Source organism: Acanthopagrus latus, chromosome 6, assembly GCF_904848185.1.
Source record: "Acanthopagrus latus isolate v.2019 chromosome 6, fAcaLat1.1, whole genome shotgun sequence".
Taxonomy (NCBI): domain Eukaryota; kingdom Metazoa; phylum Chordata; class Actinopteri; order Spariformes; family Sparidae; genus Acanthopagrus; species Acanthopagrus latus.
This window is the reverse complement of record NC_051044.1, coordinates 21,201,191-21,227,698: the sequence shown is the minus strand read 5'-3', so window position 1 is coordinate 21,227,698 and position 26,508 is coordinate 21,201,191. Positions and strand designations below refer to the sequence as shown.

Below are 26,508 nucleotides of genomic sequence, written 5' to 3'. Positions count from 1 at the left end.
TGGTCCTGAAGCATCAATTCTGATGTTGTAGGAACAACACCAACACATATGTATGCATGTATGTCCAAGTGTGTTGGGAATTATGCACAGCTTTGAAAATCAATGCACTAAGAAGGTTAAATATTAAAAACAACAACAGCAAAAACACTACAGAGGCAAAAGTGTGTGTTTGAGCATGTGTATGCGCTTATATCGTTGTCCTCATTTGTCCCCTACAGTGAAGAGTATCAGCTATTAAGTGTCTCCTTAACTAAGTACACCAGAGAGTTATGGGATTATCAGGCCGTTGTTTGCAGATAGAAAGGCAGGGGGAAGAAGATGATACGCGTGTGGTTTCAGATTTGGTCTCAATGACACTTGTTTCCTGTGTGTGTTTGGTGTGTGTGTGTTAGAAAAACTGGAGGAACACCCCGGAGCTGCTCCACTCATGATGGTGACGGTGATGGAGCTCAGTCCGGATGGGGGGATGGGCTCATCCTCGCCGCCAGTTGTTGCATACCGTACGTGCTCTGACATCACCAGTAAGGGGGGGAAGGGGAACGTCACATGCACAAGCTCCACATGCACTTCTATCAGCCCCAACAACCATCCACATTAGAGTCTATTCTTGTTCCCCACGCTGCGTGTGTACTCGAGCATGAAGCTTGCGTGGCTATCCTCTTGCATCTCTTCACATGAGAGCCCCCCCACACACACACGTCCAGCCCAGAGACATATCTGAGCCCCCCCATGTCTTCCAGACTCAATGTGTCACATGGCATTACATCCACATCAGCATCACTTCAAGGACCAGAGGGACAACGGCAGAGGGACCAACAAGTCCTCTGATAACAGACAAGCCAGGACCAAATGGCTGAAATGGTCGCGTGCAACAAGACATTAGCAAAGATGTTCAGTGGAAATGACATGATACATGTCTGTTTGACATGATGCGCCTTGAGTAAAACAAACACTGAACTATGTGGAGTCAGACGAGAAATGTTAAAGAACAAGTTGACATCATTATCTACCAGCCACCAAAGTTGGTTGAGCTTTGATTTTGAAAAAACTCGGGAGCTTCACAGCAAACCAATGTTGCATCACTCCACTAAACAACTGATTTAGATGGGGACTCATTTTACAACATAAAAAAACAGCAGAAAATTACATGAACGGCTCCATACAGCTCCTAAATCTTCACCGTAGCTGCTAAGCTAAAATCATTAGCGTGCACCCCGGCTGAAGTGAGTTCTACGTTGCGTTGAGGGTAAATGAATTGTTTTTATACCAATTTGCGATCTCTGGGCTTTAACTGAACAATATCTGCACTAAAACTGAAACCTAATAATGCAGATTCTAATCAAATGTAATCATCATCATGTAAGCATCATTGCAAACTGTGTGCATGCATGTGCATCCACACTCATCCTCCTCTGTGGTGCTTCCCTAATCTGAGCCACTCACCTAAAATGCATCCATATGATTGTATTTGTGTGGCAGATTTGTGGTAGACAATTTGTTTGTTGCTCTCAAGCATACTGTACTTTACTGTGAATATATTGCAAAAAACACTTTAATGTATCATCAACAGTTATTTAGTTTAATTCCTCCATCTTTTTTTCTGCATTATCTGCCAGCTGACTCAGCAAGTCTGGCTGTGAGGGGCATTGACCTCATTTCCTACAAACATCAGGTGGATGGAAAGCAAATCCGCGGTGTACACACACCCACACACACACATATACACACACACACACAAACCCACACACTCACACAACTAATCGTAAATAAACAAATGAATGGGATGATGGATATGACAGACTGAGCGCACATGCATGCACACACAGAGACAGACCAACTGAAATAAACAAATGAATCAGATTTAGAATAAGTCGGACAAACACATACACACACACACACACACACACACACACACACACACACACACACACACAGACACTGACCCAGAAACCTACTACATACACAGTTTCACCTAAAAACTCTCGACCTACTAGGACACAAGCCAAAACTACGCTCCACCCAAAGGCACAGGTAGCTCCATGTGACTTTCTGCTAAACAAAGAGGATGAAAGAGCCCTGAAGTCTTTGCTACCGTGTGTTTTTTGCTGACATCTGGATCATTTATGTAAAACAACACATTCGTTGGTTGAAGACAAGTAACCCTAAATAAAGTCTATTTAAAGGATCGTCATGCATGTTTTACTGTAGCAGTAGCAGCTTAAAGTTGTCCTATACGCATGCATGCATAATAGCATCCATGACATGACGGAGAATGGACATGTAGAGGTGGCACATACGGCTATAGTGGTGGGTGACAGGAAAACGTACAATTTTGTCAACCATTTCATATGAGGTGGTATCTGTAAGCAATGAGCCTGATGTCTTTACGAACATCATGTTTGTCTGATATTAGCAAGCATCAGGGTGTTGTGATTTCTCAGCTGTTTAACTTGTTGGATTAACCAAAAGCAGACATTTACATTTCACATGTTTTTTCCATATTACCCACCAAAAAGTACAAAAAGGGTATGCACACTCAAATCAAACAGATTGTTGCTTTGATTCAGTTTTCAGTCTGAAAATGTAGCACACATCAAACAACTATCTCTGTATTCTTTTTAGATTTTGATTATTAATGTCAGTTAGAAATTCAAATAGAAGGCTGACTAATGACTGATGTTATCATGCATCACGGCGAGGCACTATATTATATTACTGTATTAACGTGACATGAGACTATATAGAGACTTCAAATTTTGGATGTCGTTATATTGTGACAAGTGTCGTCTTGTCCTGCTTTAAAGGCGCATTGCAGTAAGGAGACTTGTTCTATTAATTGCCTTTTTGGCATTATGTCCGCATTACTCAGAATTATTTACCAAAAATCTTTTTGTGTTAATACTCTGTCAAAGTACCAACAGTCATCCTACCATCATTGTTGCAATATCAAGATGTTATAATTTTAATTTCATTTCAAAATGATCAGAGAAGGGTCTGTGGTAACAGTCTCAAAGATGTTATTAAGCTGGCTGTCCACACACACACACACACACACACACACACACACACACACACACACACACACACACACACACACACACACACACACATTCAACAGTCTTATTTATACGCTTTCATCATTCGTGTCCCACAAATTCAGACTACACACACACGCGCGCGCCAAAACATCCCCTTCCCAGAATTCCAAGTAGCGAGCTCCATGGCAACCATTCATTGACCCCAATCACCATGGCAACAGGCATCAGCATTACTCACGCTTTTTTTACTGACCAATTTCCTCTTTGTGTCTGATGTGTCTGTCCCTGTATCTCCCTCTTCGTCTCGCCAGCTCCCTGATTTTCCACTGATACGTGCTTTTTCCAGGGAGGACATCAGCCAAAAGCCATCAACCTGCTGATACAATCTTTGTCACGGACAGGCAGGTGTGTAACAGCGGTGAGCAGGTGGCTGTTGTGTGGCCTGCGGTGCATCTGCTGTGCCCGCTGCAACAGGCAAAGTGCCCTTGAGCAGCAGACTTAGCATACTGATCCCTAAGAGCTACAAAGGTTCTGTGGTCAGTCTTGCTCACTGCAGAATCATTGGTCATAACATCAGTCAGTCGGTCTATATTGATACTACTTATCTGCACTGATTCCCCGTGTTTCTACATGCCATCACTTGTTGCAAGAACAAAGATAAAATCACTGGCTTTGTTTTTGGAGAATTAAAACCATAAATAGCTGACATGTCTTGAGAGAGTGGATCACTCTGCTCTGTCTGAGCAGACGCAGGTGGTTTTTGGGGTGGGGACAGTAACTGCAGCCCATCCTTCATTTCTTTGTTCTTACACCCAAAACCACACTTACCCAGTCTTAATATTAAAATCAATTTTGGTCACTTCAAACAAACGTTTGCAGCTTCTACACTGCACAGTGGAATGCTTCTTTAGAACAGGATATAACAGACCTTGTCATCATATTCTGAAAATTTGTCTCTGCTCTTTGCACTAATTTTTCTCCATGGCAACCGTCTCTCTCACCCCCCCCCCCCCAACCCCCAGAAATCATCTATTCCCCCATCGCTCTTTGTTTCATTTGTGCACGCCTCCGTCTGTCCGTCTGACAATCTCTCTGTCTGCCTGCTGTCTGTCTGTGACGCGCCTTCATTAGCTGCTGGCATGAAGCTCGGGATAGTGTGTTTTTGTGTGTTTTTAGAAAGAGAGAGAGAAAGGAGGAAAGACAAAGAGAGCCAACTACAAAAATAACGACTCCAAGTTTAAAAAAAGCTCAGTTTGTGTTGTTCAGTCTCGTGTTGATGCACAAAGTGCAACTTGATTCAAGTCGCCACGCACGTGTGCAGACTCAATTAAAAGAGCCTCCAGTAAATGATCCTCTCACACAAAAAAACACACACACTTGCCTTAACAGACCGCCTTTTCACACCAACAACAAGCCAAGTCAAACACTAGTATCTTATGTGCGGCTAACAAAGAAGCCTTCACTGCTTCCCTTTAAACCCCCCCCACCTCCAGATACACAACAAACATCACACTCATTCCCTGAAAAAACATTTGACTGCGCCAATGGCCGACGAGACAAAGAGACCTAACATGATGCTGACAAACAGGACAACCGTCGCCTGTGTCCTCCAGTCTCAGTTCGACAGTATTACACGAAAACAGAGCTGAATGAGACAAAGTAATGTGCTGATCCACTGCTCGTCTGCAAAACGAGCCATCCAGACACATCCTTTAATCTGAAATCATAAAGGAGTTATAGTATAATAGATCCGCATTTTGATTTACACACCTTTTAGCAAAGAGTTAGATGAAATAAATGTATACCACTTTCATATTTGTATGCTTAATAAAGTCAACAGTGAGTTAGCTTAGCTTAGCATAAAGACTTGGAGCAGGTGGAGACAGCAAGCCCGGCTCCGTCCAAAGGTAACAGGATCCACTTACCGACACCTCTAAAGCTCACTCGTTATCCAGGAGGCCAGAGGAAACTCCGGGAAGTTACTGCACTCCACCAAGAAATAGTCCCCCACATTACCCCCATAAAACAACACCGTCTTGTTTTCATACTTCGGGTCTGTGTAGAGATTAAACAAACACACTGTACGTCTCAATTAGTGAGCTTTGCATATGCTGGTAGAGGTGTTACTGTTGGAGAGAGCCAGGCTAGTTTCCCCCCTTGTTTCCTGTCTTTATACTAAGCTTAAATAACCGGCAGCTGGCTGCAGCTTCATACTGAACAATCAGGTGTGGAATGATTCCTCTCAGGTGGAAAAAGAAACGGTTTGTGATCGGACTTTCTTCTCTTTGACATTTTGAGCAAAGATCAGATAGTAATCAAATATTCGCACAACAATCATTAGCAATTAATCCGTCAACAACACTTTCAATTGAAAGATTGTTTCATTTGTAAAAAAAACTTTTAAAAAATGCCCATGTCAGTTTCCTGTTGCCCAAGGTGACACATCCTCAATTGACCCGTTTTTTCTGACCAACAGTCCAAAGCCCAAATATATTTCCAAAGTCCAACTATGGAAACCTTCAGGTGCAAATGGTGATCTAGTATATTACTCTTGCTAGAGCAGCAATGATCAGTTGATTCATCGGTTCGTTGACTGAAAGAAAACTGACTGCACATTATTTTGATAATCAAATCAATCCATTTTCAAGCAAAAATGTCAAAACATTCACTGGCCCCACCTATTAAATATGTATTTGCTGCTGTTTCTTTGAAACTAATCACTGTAAATTAATGAATGAGTCTTTGGGTTTTAGACTTTGTTACGCCATTAACCAATTCCTCGTGAAAATAATCACTAGTTGCAGCCTGAATTCCTGGAAATAACAGAGCATGTCTGGTGGCTGCATCAGTCAGGGATATTGGAGAACAGTGGCTACACATTTGTTTGAACAGCTACATAATTCAGCACAGCGCCACCACAAACGCACCATTAGAGAGGAGATACAGTTTCTCTTCTTCCCATCAGCTGTCAGACCACCTGCCTGCTGGCCTCACCAAAGCAGAAGCCTACGGCCAAAATGCAATGTCTTTGTTATCATTACTAACAAGCAGCCGCTCCGTCCACCGCTCGCCCCATAAACACCATGCATTTATAAATATTTCTGGCCGACGAGTCTGGGATGTGGGAACGTCATTATATCATTCCAGAGTACATTCCAGCTACAGGCCAACAGGAAGTGTGCTGGAAGCTTCAGAGTGCGAGGCAGACAGAAATGATTTCTCTCTAATGTATTGTAACCGCAGCTCAGGCCAGGTGGAACTGCTTTTTCTTGGAAAGTACAACATTTTCTCTCCTGTCTTGCCAAGGGAGCGAAACAGGGAAAACTCTGACTGTTTTCCACAGGAAGCCACTCTGCTGACGTTGAGAAATGCAACGTGAGTTACATCACCATCAGGAGACCGTAATTGTTCTGTTGCCGGTCTTAAACCTGCGTGAGTGACAGAAACACAACCTTACTGTAGTGGTCTAAACACATACATATACAGACAAACACACAGCTGTCTCCTTCCCTTCCCTTCCGCATTAAAGTGCGGGAACATTTGAGCAGATTTCTATCTTCAATCCTTCTGACTGACACAACAAAAAAATCCTCCTAAAGTTCTTTATGGTGTGACGCGTTAAAGTCATTTCACTCCATCCTCACAGCAGGAGGCACCACACTGAGCTCCATTATTAGATTGGGCCGTAGTCTCTCCTTTGACGTTTGCAGATCATTTTTACACTGCAGTATAAATGATGGAAGATACAACTACAGGTTGCTGACCTCAAACCTCTGACCCGTCATCCACGTGAGCTACCTGTCATGCGGAAACACATATCCTTGGCTGGGGCCACGGAGCCTTTTGCCCTGAGTCCTAAGGGCGGATAGCTGTTCCCCGGGTGGAGTTTGGGTATTTTCGGGCTCGAGGGCACGGCTGATCACGCTCCACTCACACACTGAGGAATGCACGCTCAAAGACTCACTATAGAACAAATGACGGGCCTCATCTTCTCAAATTAGGGGGTTAAAGAAGAAGTTGGAAGAGGCAGAGGACAGCAGAGGAGAGAGCACAGGAATGTCAAGCTTGTTAACACGACAGCAACCCCCCCACCCCCACCTTGTGCATTAACGAAGCCAATGTGGCATGACCCAACCTTAAAAAAAGAGAAAAAAAAAAACAGTTGCAAATTGAGTCGAGACACTGCGATGGCACAGCTCAGCAAAAAACTGAGCTCTCACCACAGACTGAGCGCAGCGGGAAGCCAAAAAGGACAGCCTGAAAGTGGGACCGTGAGCTCATCCCGAACTCCAACCTCTTTAGCCTCCACTGACCTCCCAGCGGGTAATAAGCAGCAGCCGACACGCACACACACGCAGCCTGCTTGAGAAATGCAGGGGAGGAAGAGGACCGCCCGTGGTTTATAAGCGCTTTGTTCCCAGGACTCTTTTGCTTCTGTCCTATTTGCATCCATCCTACCAGCAGCCAGCTGATTGTGAGGGACAACAGAGGAGTGGTGGAGTGTAGAGATGGGAGTCACGCTGGAAGACATTACAACTGTTCAGTGGATATTGGCTGCGAGTGTGAAAGGGACGAACAGCACAGACCTGTTTAGTGTCTCGGGTCATGCACTACCACGGCTAAATATTTACACCACATGTGTGCATCTGTGTATTCGTCTGGGCGAATGAATGCAGGCAAAGTGTGATAAATATAAGCATGTCTCAGTGAGACAGACACAAGAAGCTGTATGTAGTGGATACAGTAGCTCGCCACTGGCTATTGTACACACAGAGGAAGAGCAGTTAAGCTGGGCTGATGACCTACAAAGGATCAGTCTCAGTCTGCAGTCATACAGTATGTCTTTCGCTCTAGCTTAAAGCTGAGCCATGAACTGAAGTCACTGTGTCTTTTGAATTTGCGTCCAACTGCTTGTTCACATCGGACGAAACAATTCTTCCATTTGTGAGAGCTATCGTTCACGGGAACACCGACAGACAAATGCATCCTTTACAAAAATGTCACGGGTGAAAATTGTCTTTCCACACTTGAAATTTACAATCTTCAGATGTGAATAGAACATTTTCACAAGCGATTTCAACATTAGCCAGCAAATGTTCACATTGCTCAAGCTCGCTAACATCAATACTGATAACGCTAGCTAGCTAACATGAGAGCAGTACAGTATGCTGGCTGCAGTCTTTAGAAGTCACTCAGTTTATGTTTTTTTTTGCCCACAAACTGGCAACTACCAAGACTGTGTCCTGATGAGACACAGATACCACATGATACCCACGACGTTATACTATTAGCTTATAGACCTTTGTAGAAGATGGAACCAACCATCAGAATTCCTACACAGAGACAAACAATCATTTCGGACCTGAAAACTATGAATTCACAGTCATAACAACATTTTTAAATCAAAAAATAAATAAATCAGCATATTTCTACAAGCTCTGTAAGTGTATTATTTTCAAATAAAGATTTGATTTACAGAGGCCCTGCCCTCACTGCAGCGGCCCAGATTCGAGTCTGTACGGCCCTCTGCTGCGTGTCATCCCCCCTCCCACCCTCAAGGACTGTTAGTAATAATTTGAAAAATGACTATGACCTTAGATATGTTATTAGCTTATTTCAGAATTGAGCTAAAATTTTTGCAAAGTGCTTTTTCACATGTGAATGAAACATTTCAAATCTACACCACCACATGTGAAAAACATCTGTTATTCACATGTGGTGGTGTAGATTTGAAATGTTTCCAATTCCAAACAGAGAGTGGATGATTGTCACTGGCACTATTAGCTCTTTGTTGCAAATATTCCAATAATATCTCCACAGAGTAACACACACTTGATGTTCTCACCACAAACTGATGACTCTACGCTGCAAGAGCTCAAGAGATATTATGATGCAGTGATGCCCATGACTAACCCAGCTATGTATCACAACCCCCACACGCCTGCAGCTAAAAGCCAGAGAGGGAAACTAAAATCAGAATGAAAGTGCACGTTATCCTCTAGGATATTCCAGCTCTTTCCTTCCATCAAAACTGGCTTTTTTTTTATGACAAAGTACATGGAGATGGCAGCGAGAGACAGTATTCACTGAAAACCAAAGCGGTCAGCTGCAAACGTCACTAGTGATGATCAGAATATACAAATGTTCTGATTCAAGCCACCGCCGCAAAACACCTGTTTAAACTTGTGTTTACAGGAAGCAGAAACCTCTTAATACACCTGCCAAAAACAACTCCGGAGTCACCCCCACTCCTACCCAACTGGTTCGTAAAATGTCGACACACAACAGAACACAATACAGATATTACCTGAGTGAAACCTTTACAGGTACGCTGAGTAAGACTTCCTCTGCATTTGCACAAGGAGACGCTGTTCTTATTAACTGACGACAGAACATGACCGCTCTCTGAAAGAATGTCTGGCACAGATAAGGCCTGCCTTTTGTATCAGCCCTGAAACACACACACAGACACGCACGCGCACACACACACACACACACACACACACACACACACACACACACACACACACACACACACACACACACACACACACACACTGTATATCAGCTAAAAGCAAACATAACATACATTTATGCTGAGTCAGAATTTTCATCCCATGTGTTGACTGCAGGACAGGTCTGTTTAAAGGTGCTTTTTGTTAGATTTTTAAGTCTCATTCCCAATTCACCAAGTACTTACACTTTTGGTTGGCAGGTCGGATCGATGAACAACCCAAAGCGTTAGTATCTGATGACTTCATAATGAGTCTCACAAATCACCTACCTTACGAATTGGACCTTCAACTTGAAGACGCATTTCACGGCTGGAAAGGTCGCCCTGCACCGAGTTCCCCTTTAAAGTTTACTATCGTTCCTATGCATATACTACACTCGTTGGTTGAAAATCAGCAAAGTTGCTGCTTAAATGTTTGATTTAATGAGACTTTAATCATTCAAACTTTCACTCTAGGATTTCAAATATTTGAGGTGGAGTTGATGCTTGATTCATTGCACAAGATGACTGTCTTGATGCAGTTCTGAAGCGACGTTTGTGAGCTCACAGTAAATGTATTGTAGTTAGTACACCCTGCTTGTTTGGGACGATGACATTACAGATGACAGGAAATTCTCATTTGTCATGTGGGACACACCCAGGAAGCCCTCCAAACAAGAGGTCCATGTTGGTCTTGGCTGAATATAGAAGCAGGTGAAGCAGTGTGACAGTTCTTGTTAATATTTGATTACATCCCTCTTCCCACACTAACCTACACTAGCACGACTAAAAATATATGTTCCAGGCTGAGGTGTGTATTTATGGCTCCGTGTGTGTGCATGTGACAGAGGAGAGATGCTGCTTTGATCCAGCTGTGCGCCAGAAGAAAGAAGCCTGCATCTCTGCTGTTATCTTTGGCAGCGCTGACTGAACACCAGCGGAATAAACCTCCTGCTGACACCACAGTCATATCTGCCAGAGAGGAAACAACCAGTGATTTACACTTTTATCCATCTGAGAATGATCCATCAGTGCCAAAGACTCAGGAAGGAGAACATTCTGGCTGTCTGGTTGCCATTAAGTAATTACCTGATCGTGGACACCTCACTCACGCTATTTGATCAGATCTCGGCCACAAAGTAACCTGAGGTCTGGTTTTGGTTTTCTAGGTTTGGCTCCAGTACTGATATGCCGTTTGGGTTATTTGATGTCTCAACGCATATTCAAGTTGCTGAGCCTGAGCCCTGTGTTTACATATTTTGGTGTGTAAGTGACTAAGTAGTTACCGAAGGAGTCACAGGCTCAGATTTTCTAAATGCTGACAACATTACAGAAAGGATTCCTGCAGAGATAGAGAGTTTTGTTAGAGAGCAAAATCCTTTTTGTTTAACCAGAAACAGCCGCTGTGATGCTCTCGCCAAATCCACCAGACTCCATCTGCAGGAACAGTAATTTTATCACTGTAAAACATACTTCATTCAAGCTCAACAGAAAACAAAATACAACTAAAAAATACTTAAATGCAAGACAGAGGTTTAGAAATAGTGGCATTCCCCTTTATTGAGATTTTTTTAAACTTAAACCCACACTTTGGGTTTCATCATCGTCCATCTGTACGCAGCACCATAGAACAGACAGAAGAGGTTCATGTTCATTAACTGCAGTCGATGGTTTAGCAGGGAGCAAGTTTTCTCCCTCAGGTCAAAGGTCCCACATGTGTGAATGTGTTTGTTTGTGTATTTGTGTGTAAGCATGCTGGGAAAGCTGTCAGCCTACTCTAAATATAATGGAGTGTTAATGGAATGGAATGAAAAAAACACATGGAGCGCTTATATTAAAGACGAACTGGAATTTTAGGAGTTGTCGCTCCTCCATGTAAGCGTACATCACTGGCTGCAATGATATCTAATGCTAAAAGTCAACCAGTTTGAACTGTGAAACTAGAATCAGGCTGCTCTCCTCTTTGCCCACAGAGTGTTGTCAATGTGACACTTCCAAATGTCAAAACACGTAATTACTGTGAACACACACCCACACGTACAGATTCAATGATATCGTCAGCAAAATAAACACTGGCCATGATCTCAAAATCCTGACTGACCCGTCAGCAACATTTTTAAAGGTCGCACAGACCCAGATGCTTTCAATGAATGGCCGTTCAATAAAACGCTCACACACACGCAGACACACACATGCACACAAGTGATCCCTTATCATCGAGTGCATGTGCGTGATGTAAGAAAGGAGAAGGAATCTGCTGAGGAGGCCGTGTAGACAATCTGGGAATCACAGGACACAGAGCTCACACACAGAATCAGTGTGGGATGATATAAAATAAAATCTAATGAGCTCAACGACCAAACAGCAAGTCCGGTCACTTTTAAATGTGAGTGTCCAGTTTCTCTTTAAAACTAGTCAGAAGGCTGTGATGGCTATTGAGGATACATGTAGCGATATACAATATGACAGCATATTAACTGATGACCACACGGATGTGTTGTATTGAGGCTGGGTAAGGAGTGTGAGGAAGGCTTCAGGGGTTGAGAAAGAACGAAGAGACAGGTTTACATTAACACCAGGGGTGGTCTTACGCAAGGCCCCCGCTCGCTGAGACAGCTAGAGAAACAAAGCATGCAGGACAGAGAGCCGGGGTCTGGAACATGTATGGCAGTTACAGTCAAAGCGCTCGTGTGTATACATGTCGTCAGATCACAGTTCAACCCCGACAGTAAAATGTGTTGGAATGGCATTTCAAGTCCCTTAATTACCTAATAACTTTCCACGGAGTTTCCTGAGAGGGGAGATTTAAAATGGTGCCGATGATGGGTTCAGGTGATGAGTTGAGTTTTTGTCTTGGCACTGAGTTTATCAGATCATGCAAAAGACGGCCACACAGCTCATGTTACAGACCTGCAGTTGGCTGATCTTCATTCAAAGAGAATTTTCATACGGCTTTAATCCACAAGCCTCCATCACGTCGTCCTCGCTCACTAGCCGCTCTTGTTGTTCACACACTCAGCTGATGGTGGTCTCAGCTGCTCTTCTACGTTCAAACTGTTCTACGTTTAACTACAAGGGGATGACAAAGCTGTAGGAAAAAGGTGCACATGCAACGCCGGCCAAGGGTCAAACTCACTGTCCGTGCCTAAAGATTTTTTGAGACATGTTAGACTGCAAACAAACTATAAAATATTAGACTTTGGCATTTTGGTCACATGATGGAAATCAAGAGTTAGGAGGTTTAAATGAGCTTTGCCTTACAAATGACGCTAACTGTTTCACAGACTGTGTGTAAATACATTTTTGTTCGGATATTATTTCTCTCTTGTCCAAACAAAGCCACAAGTCACCGTGAAACTCTCAGTTACGCTTGTCTCATATGCAGTTGAGCCTTAATCTCCCTTCTCTCCGGCCAGAATTTCTCTTACAGAACCTCCCTGTTCAGCCAGCTACATCTGTCTGCTCCAGATACACACACACGCACACACACACACACACACACACACACACACACACACACACACACACACACACACACACTGTAATTCCCACCATGATTCAACACCCACATGCCAGTGCAATGGTATATTGAGCATGGTCATCCGTCCTTCCTGCTGCAAGACATATTGTCCATTATAGACCTGTGTCTTTTGCTTCAGCTGTTCTGATTTCTCCACTTGTACGTGATGGGCGATCCATCCAACAAATGGAAGGAAGCACTCCCCGTGTGAAAGAGTGCATGTGTGCGTGTGTGTCTTTGTGGGGGCGGGAATGATGGATCCCAAGAAAGTGTGGGACTGCTGACACAGCAGATGGGAATGTTTTCATTTGGTTACAAGGAATTCCACAGAGATCTGAGGCTGAGGATGCAGGCTGAATAATGGAAGAACGGGAAACATGAAGAAGGAATCCATCGGTTTTATAAGAGGGCAACCAGTGTTCCTGTCTCTCTGAGTGTCTCTGTAGGAGATTGGCTTGTCAATCACACATGTGGTTCCAGCACTGCAGGAGTGTTTGGATTTAGGGAGAATCAGGGCTGGTGGGCTGCCAAACGGGCAGTGAGCCTGCAACAACAACCTGCGAAGGAACGATCGATAATCAATGTCGCAAGACACTGAAGCTGAGATTACGAAGGGACAACTGAGGAGATGTAACAAATAAAAAAAAGCTTAAACAAATGATGCATTAAAGGCACCGGAACTTAAAACTCATTGGTCCAAAATTCTGACGCAGTCCAATTTGGCTTCCTCCTCACAGCGTCACACAGCCCAGGGCAACTGGGGCATGGGCAGAGGAGGGGGAGAGACTGAAAAGAGGCGAAGGAGGCTCAAGAGTAAACAGGAAGCAAGAAGCAACTCGCCGAAAATAATAATAGGATTGAAAGGAAAACTAAGTGTGCAGGAATAAAACAAAGGCAGAGAAAGCTGGGCCAAATGTGAACCAGCTGCTGACTGGATCCCAGATGAGAGTGTCAACACACACACACAAACACACACACACACACACACACACACACACACACACACACACACACACACACACACACACACACCATCTCTCCTGCTAGTTTGCATGAGATGACGAGCCAGAGTGCACCGCATGACTATTTCATTTGTCACCTCAGGGAAGCCGAGCAGTGCCGCCACTTGACAGGACAGCTGTCCGCTTCCTCCCACTGTGACTTTTTGTGGTAATTTGCTGGAAGTGTTAACCAGCAATGTGTGTGTTTTTTCACTCATGCTTCGCTGCCACGATGCGCGTCCAAAATGCAACTTGTGACGCATTCATGGTCATCAGGCCACCGTGAAGTATCAGGCAGGATACTTCAGGCACTGTAGTAACAGTGAACAACTGTTAATCATGTTTCACTCTCTGTCCTCCGTCCTCAGTCTTTCTGTCCATCCATCAATTATCTTCCATCTCTTGTCAGCCATCTATCATCACCTCCAGTCAGACCAGTCCCTCCTCCTGTGTCCTCCTCACTACCACCAGTTATAAACCAGACAGATCCAGGTAATCTACTGAAACCCAATCCGCCTCGCTGCTGCAGCCCTGACATTGATTCATACCCATCCCACATCCGCATTACCAATAATGGGCGGAAGGAGAAAAGAGAGAGGGGGAGGAGGAGGTAAAGGGCGGAAACAGGACAGCGTACCTGTAGGGTAGATGTCAAGAATAAGAGAAAGGAAGACAAATGTGTCAACTTCCGCCGTGACACAAAGAATAACTGAGAGTGAGCATGAGAGGCATGACAGATGTTGACAAAAGACCTCTCACTCTTTATCTTTTTCTGTCTGCCGGTTGGTTCAACCAGTTGGGTCGTTTCTGAAGGCACGGCGGGCCTGGCGACCACTTCATTCCCAAATTGTGCGCGGATGACAAACATCCACGTGTGGCTAAATCTCTCTTTCTACAGGGACATGACTATTAGTCATACCACCGTCAGAGGAAGGGATTTTCTTTGATCAACGATCAACCTGACCGATAAACAGATAAACAACTGAAGAATGTGTGTGTTCGTGTGACGGAAAGACAGCCTCGTGGAACTGGCTCGTCCCGATACATTTCAGGTTTTGGCTTGAGTCACAAGATGTAAACACAGAGGACTGCAGTTGATATTCAGTTTAGTTTTAAATGGTTTCCACTGACCGAGAAATGCTTCGGGATGAGGAATTATTTACCGATCCTTCTGCTGTACTGTATAAAGAACTGAGAAATTGTGTATGACAAATCCAAAACAAACAGAAAGCCACCATGAAGTTAAAAGTTTCTGTAGACAAAGACCTCACTGGCTATGGAGACACCACGTTCTCCTCTTGGACCTTCGGATCCTGCTGTGTGAGAAACCGTTTGCTGGTTGACCCTTTGACCCTGCAGAATACGACTGTGTAACGGCCAGGTCAGATTATAAAACCACAGTATGTGTACTATATGTGCGAACACACACGCTGCTATATGTTTAACAGATTTTATGCATGTGTGCATGCATGTACAAATGTCTTGAGAGGGTTAATCCATGCATGCCTAAATGTGTCGCCATCAGCACTGAAGTCTGGCCACATTCCACATATTATACGCCGGCTGGTTCTGCTTGTTTCCCCCCAGCGCGATTTAACGACTTCCTGGGGAGTGAACTCTGCACGGCAGGTTTTCGGGGTTCACAGTTCAAACGTGGCTTCCATTTTGAGCGCTTGAGCATCTAAACAAAAAGTCAGTCTGCTTGTTTGCAAGTCAGTCATCGTGACGGAACATTTCATTTGGTTTTGAAACTGGAAAAGCCTTGAAATCTGCAGCGGAGTGAAGACTAGAGAAGTGTTTAAACCGAGCAAGACACCCAAGGATAGGCAAACGTTTCTCACTGAGAAAATACGGTGTCGTGCCAAGATGAAGAAAGCAGCCCAGGAACAAGATGCAGGCAATTTACTTAATAGTTTTGATTCTAGTTTCAACAGGCCTTGGCAGGATTTTAACAATCTCCCCAACAAATCCTGACCTCAGTGGGGATGAAAGATTGCAGCGAGAGCCGTGAGAAGGTTCCACTTGAGCGTTTTTCACAATTGTATCTCATGACAGGGATCAAAATTTGTCCGAGCCTCAGTTGTTAAAGTTAGGACAACTTCATCTGCCGCACACCTACCTGACCTGAGTAGTGTAGTTATCGCATTTCCCAAAAATTCTTTTCACCTTCGCCTTTTCACCTTGTCTGCAGTGCCTGATTTAGACTAGAATGACTGGTGAGCCATAAGGCGTAAGTAGGGAAGTGCATGCAACTGCTGATGGTAATGTCTTTATTGAAGAAGTAATTACTTTAATTGTGAGGTCTTAATTAATTGCCTATTATCCTTTACATCAGTCATAGCTCTATAATTGGAAAAGTGATTGCAGAGTCGGAAGCATTACAGTTGTGATCATTAAATGACCGCTCGCTGTACCTCTCCCCTGAAACGCAACTGTTCAATCATAACTTAGCAACCCGTTATCAGGCAGACTAGATGTTGAAATACTGGGTAGAAATGTTGGAGGGTGGTGTTTTTTTTTAGCCTTTACCACTAAGAAGAGGATTGAACTGTTTGTTTTCTACTCTATCATAAGGTGCAAATGTTAGCACGCAGGTTATTTGGCTTAACCCAGTTAGGCTACTTCCAAAGTCAGAAAGCATCTCATTAGCCATGAACTATATTGTATCATACAAAACATGAAAGCAGAACATAATAAACCGCAATCCAGTTCAAAAATCCCATAGGATTATTGTCGAGGGAACCAGTACGATGGCAGTAAGCCTACAAATATATATGTCATCGCTGCAGCAATCTATAGAGTGATGTAGCCAGCCAGATGGATACGCTGATTGGACAAATTAATTTCTCTGGTTCTTCTTTATGCAACGTTTTGAATTAATACAGCGTGAGTTATAGTGAGCAATATGGTGGATGATGGGGAGCTCGTGCCAAAAAAGAGCTGTCTTTGATCCAATGTGTGTTTTAATGGTGGAAAAGGAAGCATGCAAAGGCTATTTCTGATCTGACAGCAAACTATGGGTAATTTCAAAATCATAATTTAGAATGTGGATTATGACGGGGATTTAATAGATTGTAATATTATTTTTTCACCAGATCGACCACCCCTAGCTTTGAATACAGAGCAATATCTAACCTGCTTTGAGGTTTAAGTATCCGCCTATAAAGCCTGATCTGACATCCATCACAAGGACAGGTCCTAAAATAACCCAGGCAGGTCAAAGGTCATATTGACGTTAAAGATAAATCCGTAAAGCCATGGCGAATGGCACCTGAGTTGAGAAAATATCAATGTTCCAAACAAGCACAGAAATCCTCTTTGCCACAAATCGAAAGGCTCACAAGTCCTTTGAACCGCAATGAGACGTAAACTGTGTCAAACCAGTGTCTGCAGTTCCACATTATCCTGCACATTATGGCTGAAAAGGAAGGGAAATTACATTGAGGTTCTCAGGGCAAGAGGCCGCTAGTGTGTGAGCTTTAATAGGGTGTGTAGGCTATCCAGTTGATTTAATCAGAGTGTGTGGTTACTGATAATCCCATTTCATATATAGGTCCCGCACTAAGTCCTCCCGCCAACACGTGCAGCAGAGCGGCAGAAAATCTGCTGCGCCGCGAAATCAGTGGAAGCGTCCACGTGCCGGACTGATGTTCTCTCATGAACCTCTTCAACCTACTGTATGCCTGACAAGCTGGCAGGCAGAGGCAGGAATATGAAAACACGATTAGCCTGCATGCTGGCCAGCAGGAACACACATGTATGCATGCACGTGTGACACAAATGCAGACCAGACAAAAAAGGAAGCGCATATAGGCTCCCATTAGCACTCTCACCAATCACTGCTCGCTACAGATTTGGAAGGAAACCATCCTATTGTCCATCCTCTGCTGAAGACCACACTTTACTGCCTTCAGCCCCCAAGAACCAGAAATGCTGGTAACAGAAAACAGCCTTGACTTTTTAAAAGCACAGTCGTTTAAAACTGGTAGTGGGTGAAGGGGTTCTGTTGAATCAGAAATCCCTGTTAAGCCTCGTGGAAGTGTTGTAGGCCTAATTCACTCAATCATCAGTGACAGGAGGACCGCAGTGACACACCTGCTCTCACGTGATGCTTTAGATTCGGGCAGAGCTTGACGGTTTAGCTCCGCTTAGGTTTAAATGCGGGTTATCATTATCCTTCCGATGTGTGAATTGGGCTTCTGTTTGAATGATCACCCTGGATTAAGCCATCAGATCCTGTTTACTGGTTAATACTTAATCTAATGCAGGAAACGGAGCAGGAATTCAGGATTTGTAAGCAGAGAAGCAGTTGTGATGCGCTGCACACCATGCGTCCAAGCAAACTGCAACCGAATAAAATGCTGTGTGGGCAGACACGCAGCTTTGCGAGCTTTGGGGCTCTCAACTCTCAACTACCCGGAAAATATTATTAGCTCGACATCTGCAGCTACTGTGCCCGGTCATCTTTCTGCCTCTTCTCATTTGAACCTCTTTAGGTCATTCTGTGATGCCACATGGCTCTCATTTCCAGAGGCATCATCTTCTCATTTGCTCATTTTTATCTGGCATCATCTAGAGACATCAATCTGACGCACACATGCTTGGAAAACAGCGAGGGTGTGGCTGCCCTCTTTGTCCAACTGGTCCTCTGTCTTTCAACAGTGAGTCTCCTTTGTTGAACAGGAGAGAGCCACAGATCTTAGTCAACACATGCAGGCAGGCGTGCCAACAGGACCAAATCCAGTAACCTCCATTCTCCTGCCCTCTAACACTACATCGCCGCTGTCACGACTCCTTTGAAGTAACCTCAATTTTTTGTGCTTCTGACATGAAAGACGTGCTTCCTGCAGTTCACAGTCGGAGCGTTCCAGCGAGGCCCCCCACCTTTACACACACAGCGAGAACTAAAATATTTATGTGAACTGATGGTGGAGATGTCAGATATCTTTACGAGCCCCGACGCTCTGCATTGTCTTCCTGTGACACATGTAGGTTACGAGAGTTTAAAAGGTCAATTGGTGGTTAAATGGTTGCTCCCTCAGGGAGGAGGGAGACGGTAACCGAGCTCATCGCCAACATCATTAGGAGTTTATTAAAACCTGTCCTCTGTATCGCTGTCTCACATTGCAGCACGTTGAGTACAAGACGGTGTTAATAGACAGCCTTTTAAAAGATAAACACAAGGGGGGAACTTTACAGCTGTTTTCAAAATAAAAAATATTATGCTTTTGTTAATGGTACTTTCAAGGTTATTGCTTATTTATACATTACTTTATAAGAGCTACACTGCGTACGTCGGCATCTCAAAATGTCGGCTGATGTGGATTTTCGCTACATTATTTGCAATTTTGTTCAGATTATAAAAGACGTTGTATAAGACCCACCACAGAGATATAAATCCTGCAGACATAAACACCGGGACAAAGGCGAACATGAGTAGATTGGTTGACCTTCCTATAGCTTCAGAGGAAACCTTTTGCTCTGAGGGGAAAATCCCTCAAGATGAGGGTCAAATGCAAGAGATTTGCTCGCCGTTTTTCTGGTGTTTTTTCCAGTAAACACTGATGGAAGTTCTGGGACTGAGCGGTTTAGCGGAAACACAGAATTCTAAAGTGTAGCAATTTGGTTAAAGTCGTATTTAGCATAACAAAGAACAGGAGCGATAATAGCTTTAAACTGGATGGAGGAACTCCATATATGGAGGGTAAGAGGACGGGGATTCTGGGCGAGTGTTCGGAGCACATCTCCTGCATACGTGGATGCATTAGGGAGAGTGGTTGGGAATGAGTGTCTTGACATTAGCAACTTAATGTGAGTGGTCTGGAATCTTTCTAAACGTTTTGCCAAGGACTTGATGTTTCGAGAGAGGATCTGTTTCTGGTGAAGTTCAGAGGGTCACGGTGGCTCCGAAAGAGGTTTTTCCCCGAAACGAGTTAGAGTCAAGCAGACAGGGGTGCTGGGTATATCAGTGACTCCCGGCATGTCATTCTTTTGGTCCGTGTCACTTTCCAGGCGTCACTGCATCCGCAAACACTCTGTACACCAACGTCAGCCCACTTTGGCAACAGGTCATCTTATTCAGCGCTTTAAAGCATTTTCCTTTCCTACTGTAAAGGCATCTGCGCCATTTCAAGGTCAACATGTACCGTTCCCTTTCACTCTGTGACTCGACTGGGCTCTCTCGGCTGGCACGCACCGAGAACAGCTGTGTCTGTGTGTTTCTGCGTTGAAAGTGACAAATACCAGCCTCTCAGTACATCCTTGAGAGGTCGTTACCATGGCCGCCAAAGCGACCAGTCACCCTTGGCAGCAGCAGCGCTAATATCCCTCCTCGGGCTAGAGGAGGCAGCGTGGTGCATATTTACATATTTCACAGGTTGCTGACCAAAAGGAATTCATCATCTCAGACAGGCAAAGTGATGATGTATGTAAAAGGAGGATAAGAGGCGATGATGACGCAGGTAGAGAATACAAAGCAGAGCGGGTAAGAGAAACCAGGGCACCTGGTAAACATCTAAAGCATCAAAAAGTGCTTTAAAAGGTACACTGTGCAGTTTTGGAGAATACATTATACTCAGAAGGGGACGACCCTCATTGGCTGATTTTGATGCCTATATAAACTGAATAAACAAACTGACCTCAAAGGACAACACAATTTCATACTGTTGTACTTTGTTTATATTTGGTGGACCCTGCCATCTTTCTAGATTTAGAAAGAAAAAAAAATGTATTACCTAATTAATATTGCAAATATCAACATTTTGATTTTGAATTTACAGTGCTCCTTCAATCTGCTTATAAATGGAGACATGGTTTTAAAGTAATATCACATGTAGGAGAGTGAGAAAGCCTTTTTTTTTTTACATTGTGCCTTGAAACATTTACCAAATCCAGTTCACTAATGAGTTACATACATGTACTATGTTCCTTTATCTGACAATATAGAAAAATTAGACTGTCTCTCTGCAGTTTTTTCAAATTTCATGGTCTGATGACTTCAATCCTTCAAGGCTTCATGTACGGGCTACATCGCCAACTGGGACTGGAAAAGCAGCACGAGCCACAGATCCATGGAGCGAAGGTCTCCAGGAGGGGAATGAAAGGAATAATCACCTGAGATCAGTCAACATAATAAGACCTAGTCTGTTTACCTTTCCCACATGATGTGGGGTTTAAGAGCTGCTGATATCAAACTACAGGGTTTGACCTTTCATACGTTATTCATGCGAGTAGCCATAGCAACCACAGGTGGGCTCAAACCTGAAAGGCACTAAATAAGTGCAGTGGATATCAGACGAAGACGTGAAAAGTCCCCTAAAAATGAACATCTGAGCAGCTGACAATGCTGCCAGGGTGACTACAGGATTGATATGTGTGTGATTTCCAAAGAAGGAAAGGTGTCTTTTCCTGGCTGCACTCTGCGACATGAAGCAACCTGAAGCCTGACGATATTATCTGAACATGAGGTAAACTAGCACGCAGGTTTGGTAACTTCGACGTGTTATGAAGGCGGCGAGCGTAACACAATCCTATCCAGTCCCATGGGAAATCAATCTCCGCTGATGATTACTGATAACAGTCTACATGGCCAGAACTTTATCTTTTAAGTCATTCCTGTGCAGTTTTGTAGCGCACTACTTTGAAAACGTCTTTCACGATTCCAGTTTTTCCATATCTTGATCTGATGTCTCCAGTTTATTACAAAACCTGTCGTAGTTTCATAGGAGTATAAGACCGTTGTTGTGTGACTCAATTGCAAATGTGCTCTTTGTCCACCCCGCTGTCTCCCCTCGCTTTCTGAGTCTCGTTGACTCACTCACTCAACCTGTCGGGACAGCCTGATGCCGTATATACAGTCTGAGGGTGGGATAAAGAGATGGCGACAAACAATATAGAGACAGACAGGTGCGGCTGGTTCTACCGATCTGTGAGCTCCTCGCCGTACACTCAACTATTTTCATTTTGTTATTAGTTCACATATGACACCGATGGATTTTTGCAGGGGGAGACACGCCTGCAGTAAGCTGAGATATCGTCGTGAGGTGAGAGTTGCAACATGAGACTCTGGCACATTACCAACCCTGCCAGGAACCACCAATTCTCACAATAATTTACTACCAACGAAATGTATGAAAACAGAAAGTAGAAGGATGGACAGGAAGCAAAACCTCCTTGTCAAGATGAAACACATCCCTGTGTGGGAAATTCAAAGTAATGACGGTGTCTTTTCAGAGCACCCACTCTGCTCTTCCATTCTTACAATTTCTGCCCTCTTTTCTCCCAGCTCTCATTTGTCTCACTTACAGCAGCTGTTGCTAGGCAACAGCTCACACCCACATATGCATACTTATATCACAGAATATAGAATATAGTCAATGAAAGGACTAAACATAAGTTATGAGAGGCGCGTATAATGTTTTCCTACTTGGTCGTACACTGCAAGGTGATTTTTTTAAAAACATAAATACCGTTATGTTAAACAGGAACATGTATGTTTATTGTGTCATGCATGATGGCCAGCACTGCTTATATATCACGTTCAAGTCAATTAGTTTTTAGTTTTGTGATGAGGGCCTTGTTGAAAACTTGCCATGCCAGCAAAATAAATCTGCAAGCCCGATAACATCTGTGAACCTTCAGCGTAGACGAGCCCAGTTTCAAAGGGCCTCCAGGGAATCAGATTACAGCCGTTCAGTATACCAACAACTACTGTACGGCAGGTGCACAGGCCTCACCTGAGCTTTTGTTATGGAGTGAATATAAGAGGCAGGGCAGAGAACAATGAGAGAGTTTGGAGAACAGTAAGACTGAACAGAAAGATGTGTGTTATAGATACTCTCAGGTATACCTTAGAAATTCTTTCATGCTCACCCAATCATGCACACACACATGCAGGACTGGTACAAGTTGAGACCTGCAGTGAGAGGGTGTGTGTGAGCTGTTTTAGCACCATGTGTGGGAAGACAGACACGACCGGCTCGCTGCTGTTCCTCCAGGATGACACAACAAGGAGGAGAAAGAAAACTGCCATTTGTTTATCTGTGACAGATTACGTGGCTGGTAAACTTTGAAAGTTGCGCTTTGAAACTCGCTGCAGTCACGCAGCTGGTCCACAGTGTCCTCAATAATAATCATTCTCACTGTCTCTGATGTCACATCGTTTTCCTCTTTCTCTTATCAGCGGTTGTGTCACATGAGTCTGCTCTCTGGACAACACCTTCCTTATTTATTCGTAGTTCAGGTATTAAGAATAGCTCCTGGATATTTGTATCTTTACATAATGAGCTCAAACTGTGCTCGGGTTTTGAACTGTCACTGTCAATTATTTTTTTCTTTAAACAGCGTGTGTGTTGATATATGTCAGGGCAATCAGAAACTAAAAACCGATGCACAGATGATCATAAACCCAGACGTAATCATGTAGAGCTGCGCTGATTAATCAATCAAAAGAAAACTAGTTCGCAATTAATCATTTCAGTCATTTTTCAAACAAAAATGTAAAAACTTCCAGCTTCTTAGATGTAAGGATTTGCAGCTTATCTTGATAATTTATGGCAGTGATGAAGAGTCTTTGGGTTTTAAGATGTCAGTTTAGGCTCTGGGACGTTGTGATGAACATTTCTTACAGGCTTAGTCCATCAGTCGTGAAAAAATCTGATTAATCAAAAATGAAATGATTGTTAGTTAATACTATCCTGTATACATGTATTATTAACCTAATGTGACTCCAGAGGCTCCAGACTGAGATGAGTGTGCATGTTAATGTTCTCAGTTGTAAAATATCTATGGATATGTAAGAATTTTGGTTTAAAACATTTAAAAATCTCCTTAAGTTTGTCAACAGAATATGAACAAATAGCACTTCTGACATTATGATGTCTACATATAGTGTTGCAGAGCTATCTGCTGAAGATAGCACACTAACCAGTTAGCCACTGGCCCACTTGCAGAACGAACTACACACCAACACTGAACGGGTCCTCAAGCTCTCCGTCCCAACCGCCAGCTGCACGGCTAACTGAGCTAACTAGCTAACAGCAACTACAGTTAACTTCAAGTGTCATCTTTTGTCCATAAGCCAAAGATATTCAGTCAACTGTCACACAGGAATAAAGAAACATTCACATTCAAGAAGCTTCAATCAGAGAATTCTGACTTGTTTTCCCTTAGATAACACTCAGGGATCACTGTTACAGTTGGCAACTAAGCACTTAATCAATTAATCATTGCAGCTCTAATCACCATCATTACGATCGTGGTATTAGGCAACATAAGATTTTCCTCCTGCTTGTAAACTGGGAAAGGAAGGAAACATCAGCTTCCTTTGTCAGTGTTGGAATTTTCCAAATAGCGGTCTCCATGAGACCCTGGGAAAGTGAACCAGGCAGAAAAAAAAGGGAAAGCGTCCCTGTGACCTTCCATCTCTGCCATCCATCACTGAGGTGGGATTTGAGCGCCAAATTGAACGCCTGTCTATGCCACCGACTATCTGTTCGTCACAAAATGTTCCACAAACAAGAGAAGTTGCGTGGTGAGAGAGGAGGAAGCAACAAAACGACATGCATGCAGAGAAGAGAGAAGCAAACAGGCGGCAGACGCTGACATGGAGAAACAGAAGAGGAGATACAGGAAGAAAATCTTGTCTACAAACAGAATCACATTCTGCCTCTACTCAATGAAACTGCGAATAAAGGTCACTGATAGCAGCCCGTCTCCTTGGCGTATTTAACAGGGGATCCCTGGCCTACATGCTGTTAGAATCTCCTCTGCTAGTTTCCCACCGGCCTCTACAGGAGTGAAGCCAGACTGGCACGTGGACGGAGTGTGGCTACAACCCTCCAGCGGCCATGCGAGGGGCCGAACAGGCTGGATCTGTGCCCGGGATACGAGCTCCGTCCCTGCAGAGAGAGGGTGAACTCCTCGCTCCCTGCTGCATCCTTGCCAGCCATGCAAGGCTGCTGCTGCTGCTGCTGCTGCTGCTGCAAGGGCATCTCCTCTCCAGTCTCCTACCACAGACCCACAGTGGGTGACTGCAGGACCCCCTCTACGAGCAAATGGAAAGGCTGCACCCAACCTGTATGCCATGCTGCAACACTCACACTCACACACACAGCAGGTTGCCTTAATGCAAACACAATGGGTGTAATGCCACATAAAAGGAGCAATCCTCTCTTCATCAGAGGATATGAGGGGTTTGATGAAGGCATGACACCAGGACTGAAAATCACTCTTTTTTTTTTCTCCACTCAGGCAAAATGGACCCTCACCATGCATGGCTCTGAGTGCACTCAGCTAACGTCCCACATTCAAAAGCTAGACAGTCACATCACATGTCCTCCGACAGATTTTGCACAGTGCAAATGAATGACAAACCAGATGTGACATTTGAAAAAAAAAGGGGGGGGCGGAGATTATCAAAATAAAAATAAAAAAATTAAGGAAAAAAAAACGCCATCCTGTTGTCCTGTTGTTGAACACATGAGTGGATCAGACATCATTCACCCTGTTGATGCCAACACAAATCCTGCATGAGCGGAGACATTCACTCCAAGTATAGGGAAAAAAAATCATGCGTAAAAGAAGGTGTGCCATTTTTGGCGCACCGCTGTGATGTGCCTGTGAGGAGCAGCCTTCTTACCTGAATCGGGGGGAATCTTTTATACATTCTTCAAAGTCCACCGTCATTTTTGCGTTTTTTCTCGTGTATTCCCACTTCAGTCTGCCAATGTCATTGCCCGCGGCGGGATGTCGCTGCTTGAACCGTGCGGATGGTGACTGGTATCCCCTGACGCGCAGCAGTCTGTCGCCCCTCTCCCGGTGGCACCGCGACACAAAATGCGAGCTCAGTGCGCGGCGGGCTGATTACTACTACACACTGCTGCCGCTGCTGCCGAGACAGGCGAGAGGCGTAGCTGCACCGCGGAGACTCACTGAGGAGAGGAGAGGAGAGGAGAGCGCCGACAGGACACAACCCCGCCGCAACACCACCGGAGAACAGGAGGAATCATGGGAGGAGGAAAGTGACGTGTGAGGGGGGACATCAGTAGGCTATTGAGGAATAATTGGTGCTGGAGTTTTGACTTCTTTAGACTGCTGACCTTCTCTATGCATCTCGAAGTAGGTTGCGTTGTTTTAAAAAAAACAAACAGATAAGCTACTATAAAACCAACAACACCCTTAACATATTCTGCAAAAATAGGATAAAAACTCATTTGTTAAATTCTGTCAAAATATGGGCTACTTCCTCAATAGTTTTACTATAAAGTATAAGACTAGTGAACACACATATTTCGCAGTTTCAATGCAGTCAAATATGTGCCCAAAGTGTTTTAGCCTTTGGAACTATGTGAAAGAATCTTTTTTTTGTAATTTGACTTTAATCTTATATTTCTGATCATATCTAAGGCAATAATTAACTGGAGAAAAAGAGAAATTAAGAATTATCAAGGATTTATG

The 26,508-nt window shown here is 43.9% G+C and overlaps 1 protein-coding gene across 6 annotated transcripts in view; it reads right to left on the bottom strand.

Moving 5' to 3' along the window:
• Positions 1-26,452, bottom strand: part of acap3b (ArfGAP with coiled-coil, ankyrin repeat and PH domains 3b) — a 62,822-nt gene extending 36,370 nt beyond the window's left edge. For 5 of the 6 annotated variants that reach the window (XM_037099970.1, XM_037099972.1, XM_037099974.1 and 2 more), the window contains exon 1: positions 9,346-9,456. In XM_037099970.1, the coding sequence (XP_036955865.1) occupies positions 9,346-9,434 (89 nt within the window). In that variant the 5' untranslated portion in view covers positions 9,435-9,456. Of the gene's footprint in view, positions 1-9,345; positions 9,457-25,690 lie in introns of those variants that run through there. The other variant, XM_037099976.1, reaches the window with a different exon arrangement.
• Positions 26,453-26,508: the final 56 nt, after the last annotated feature.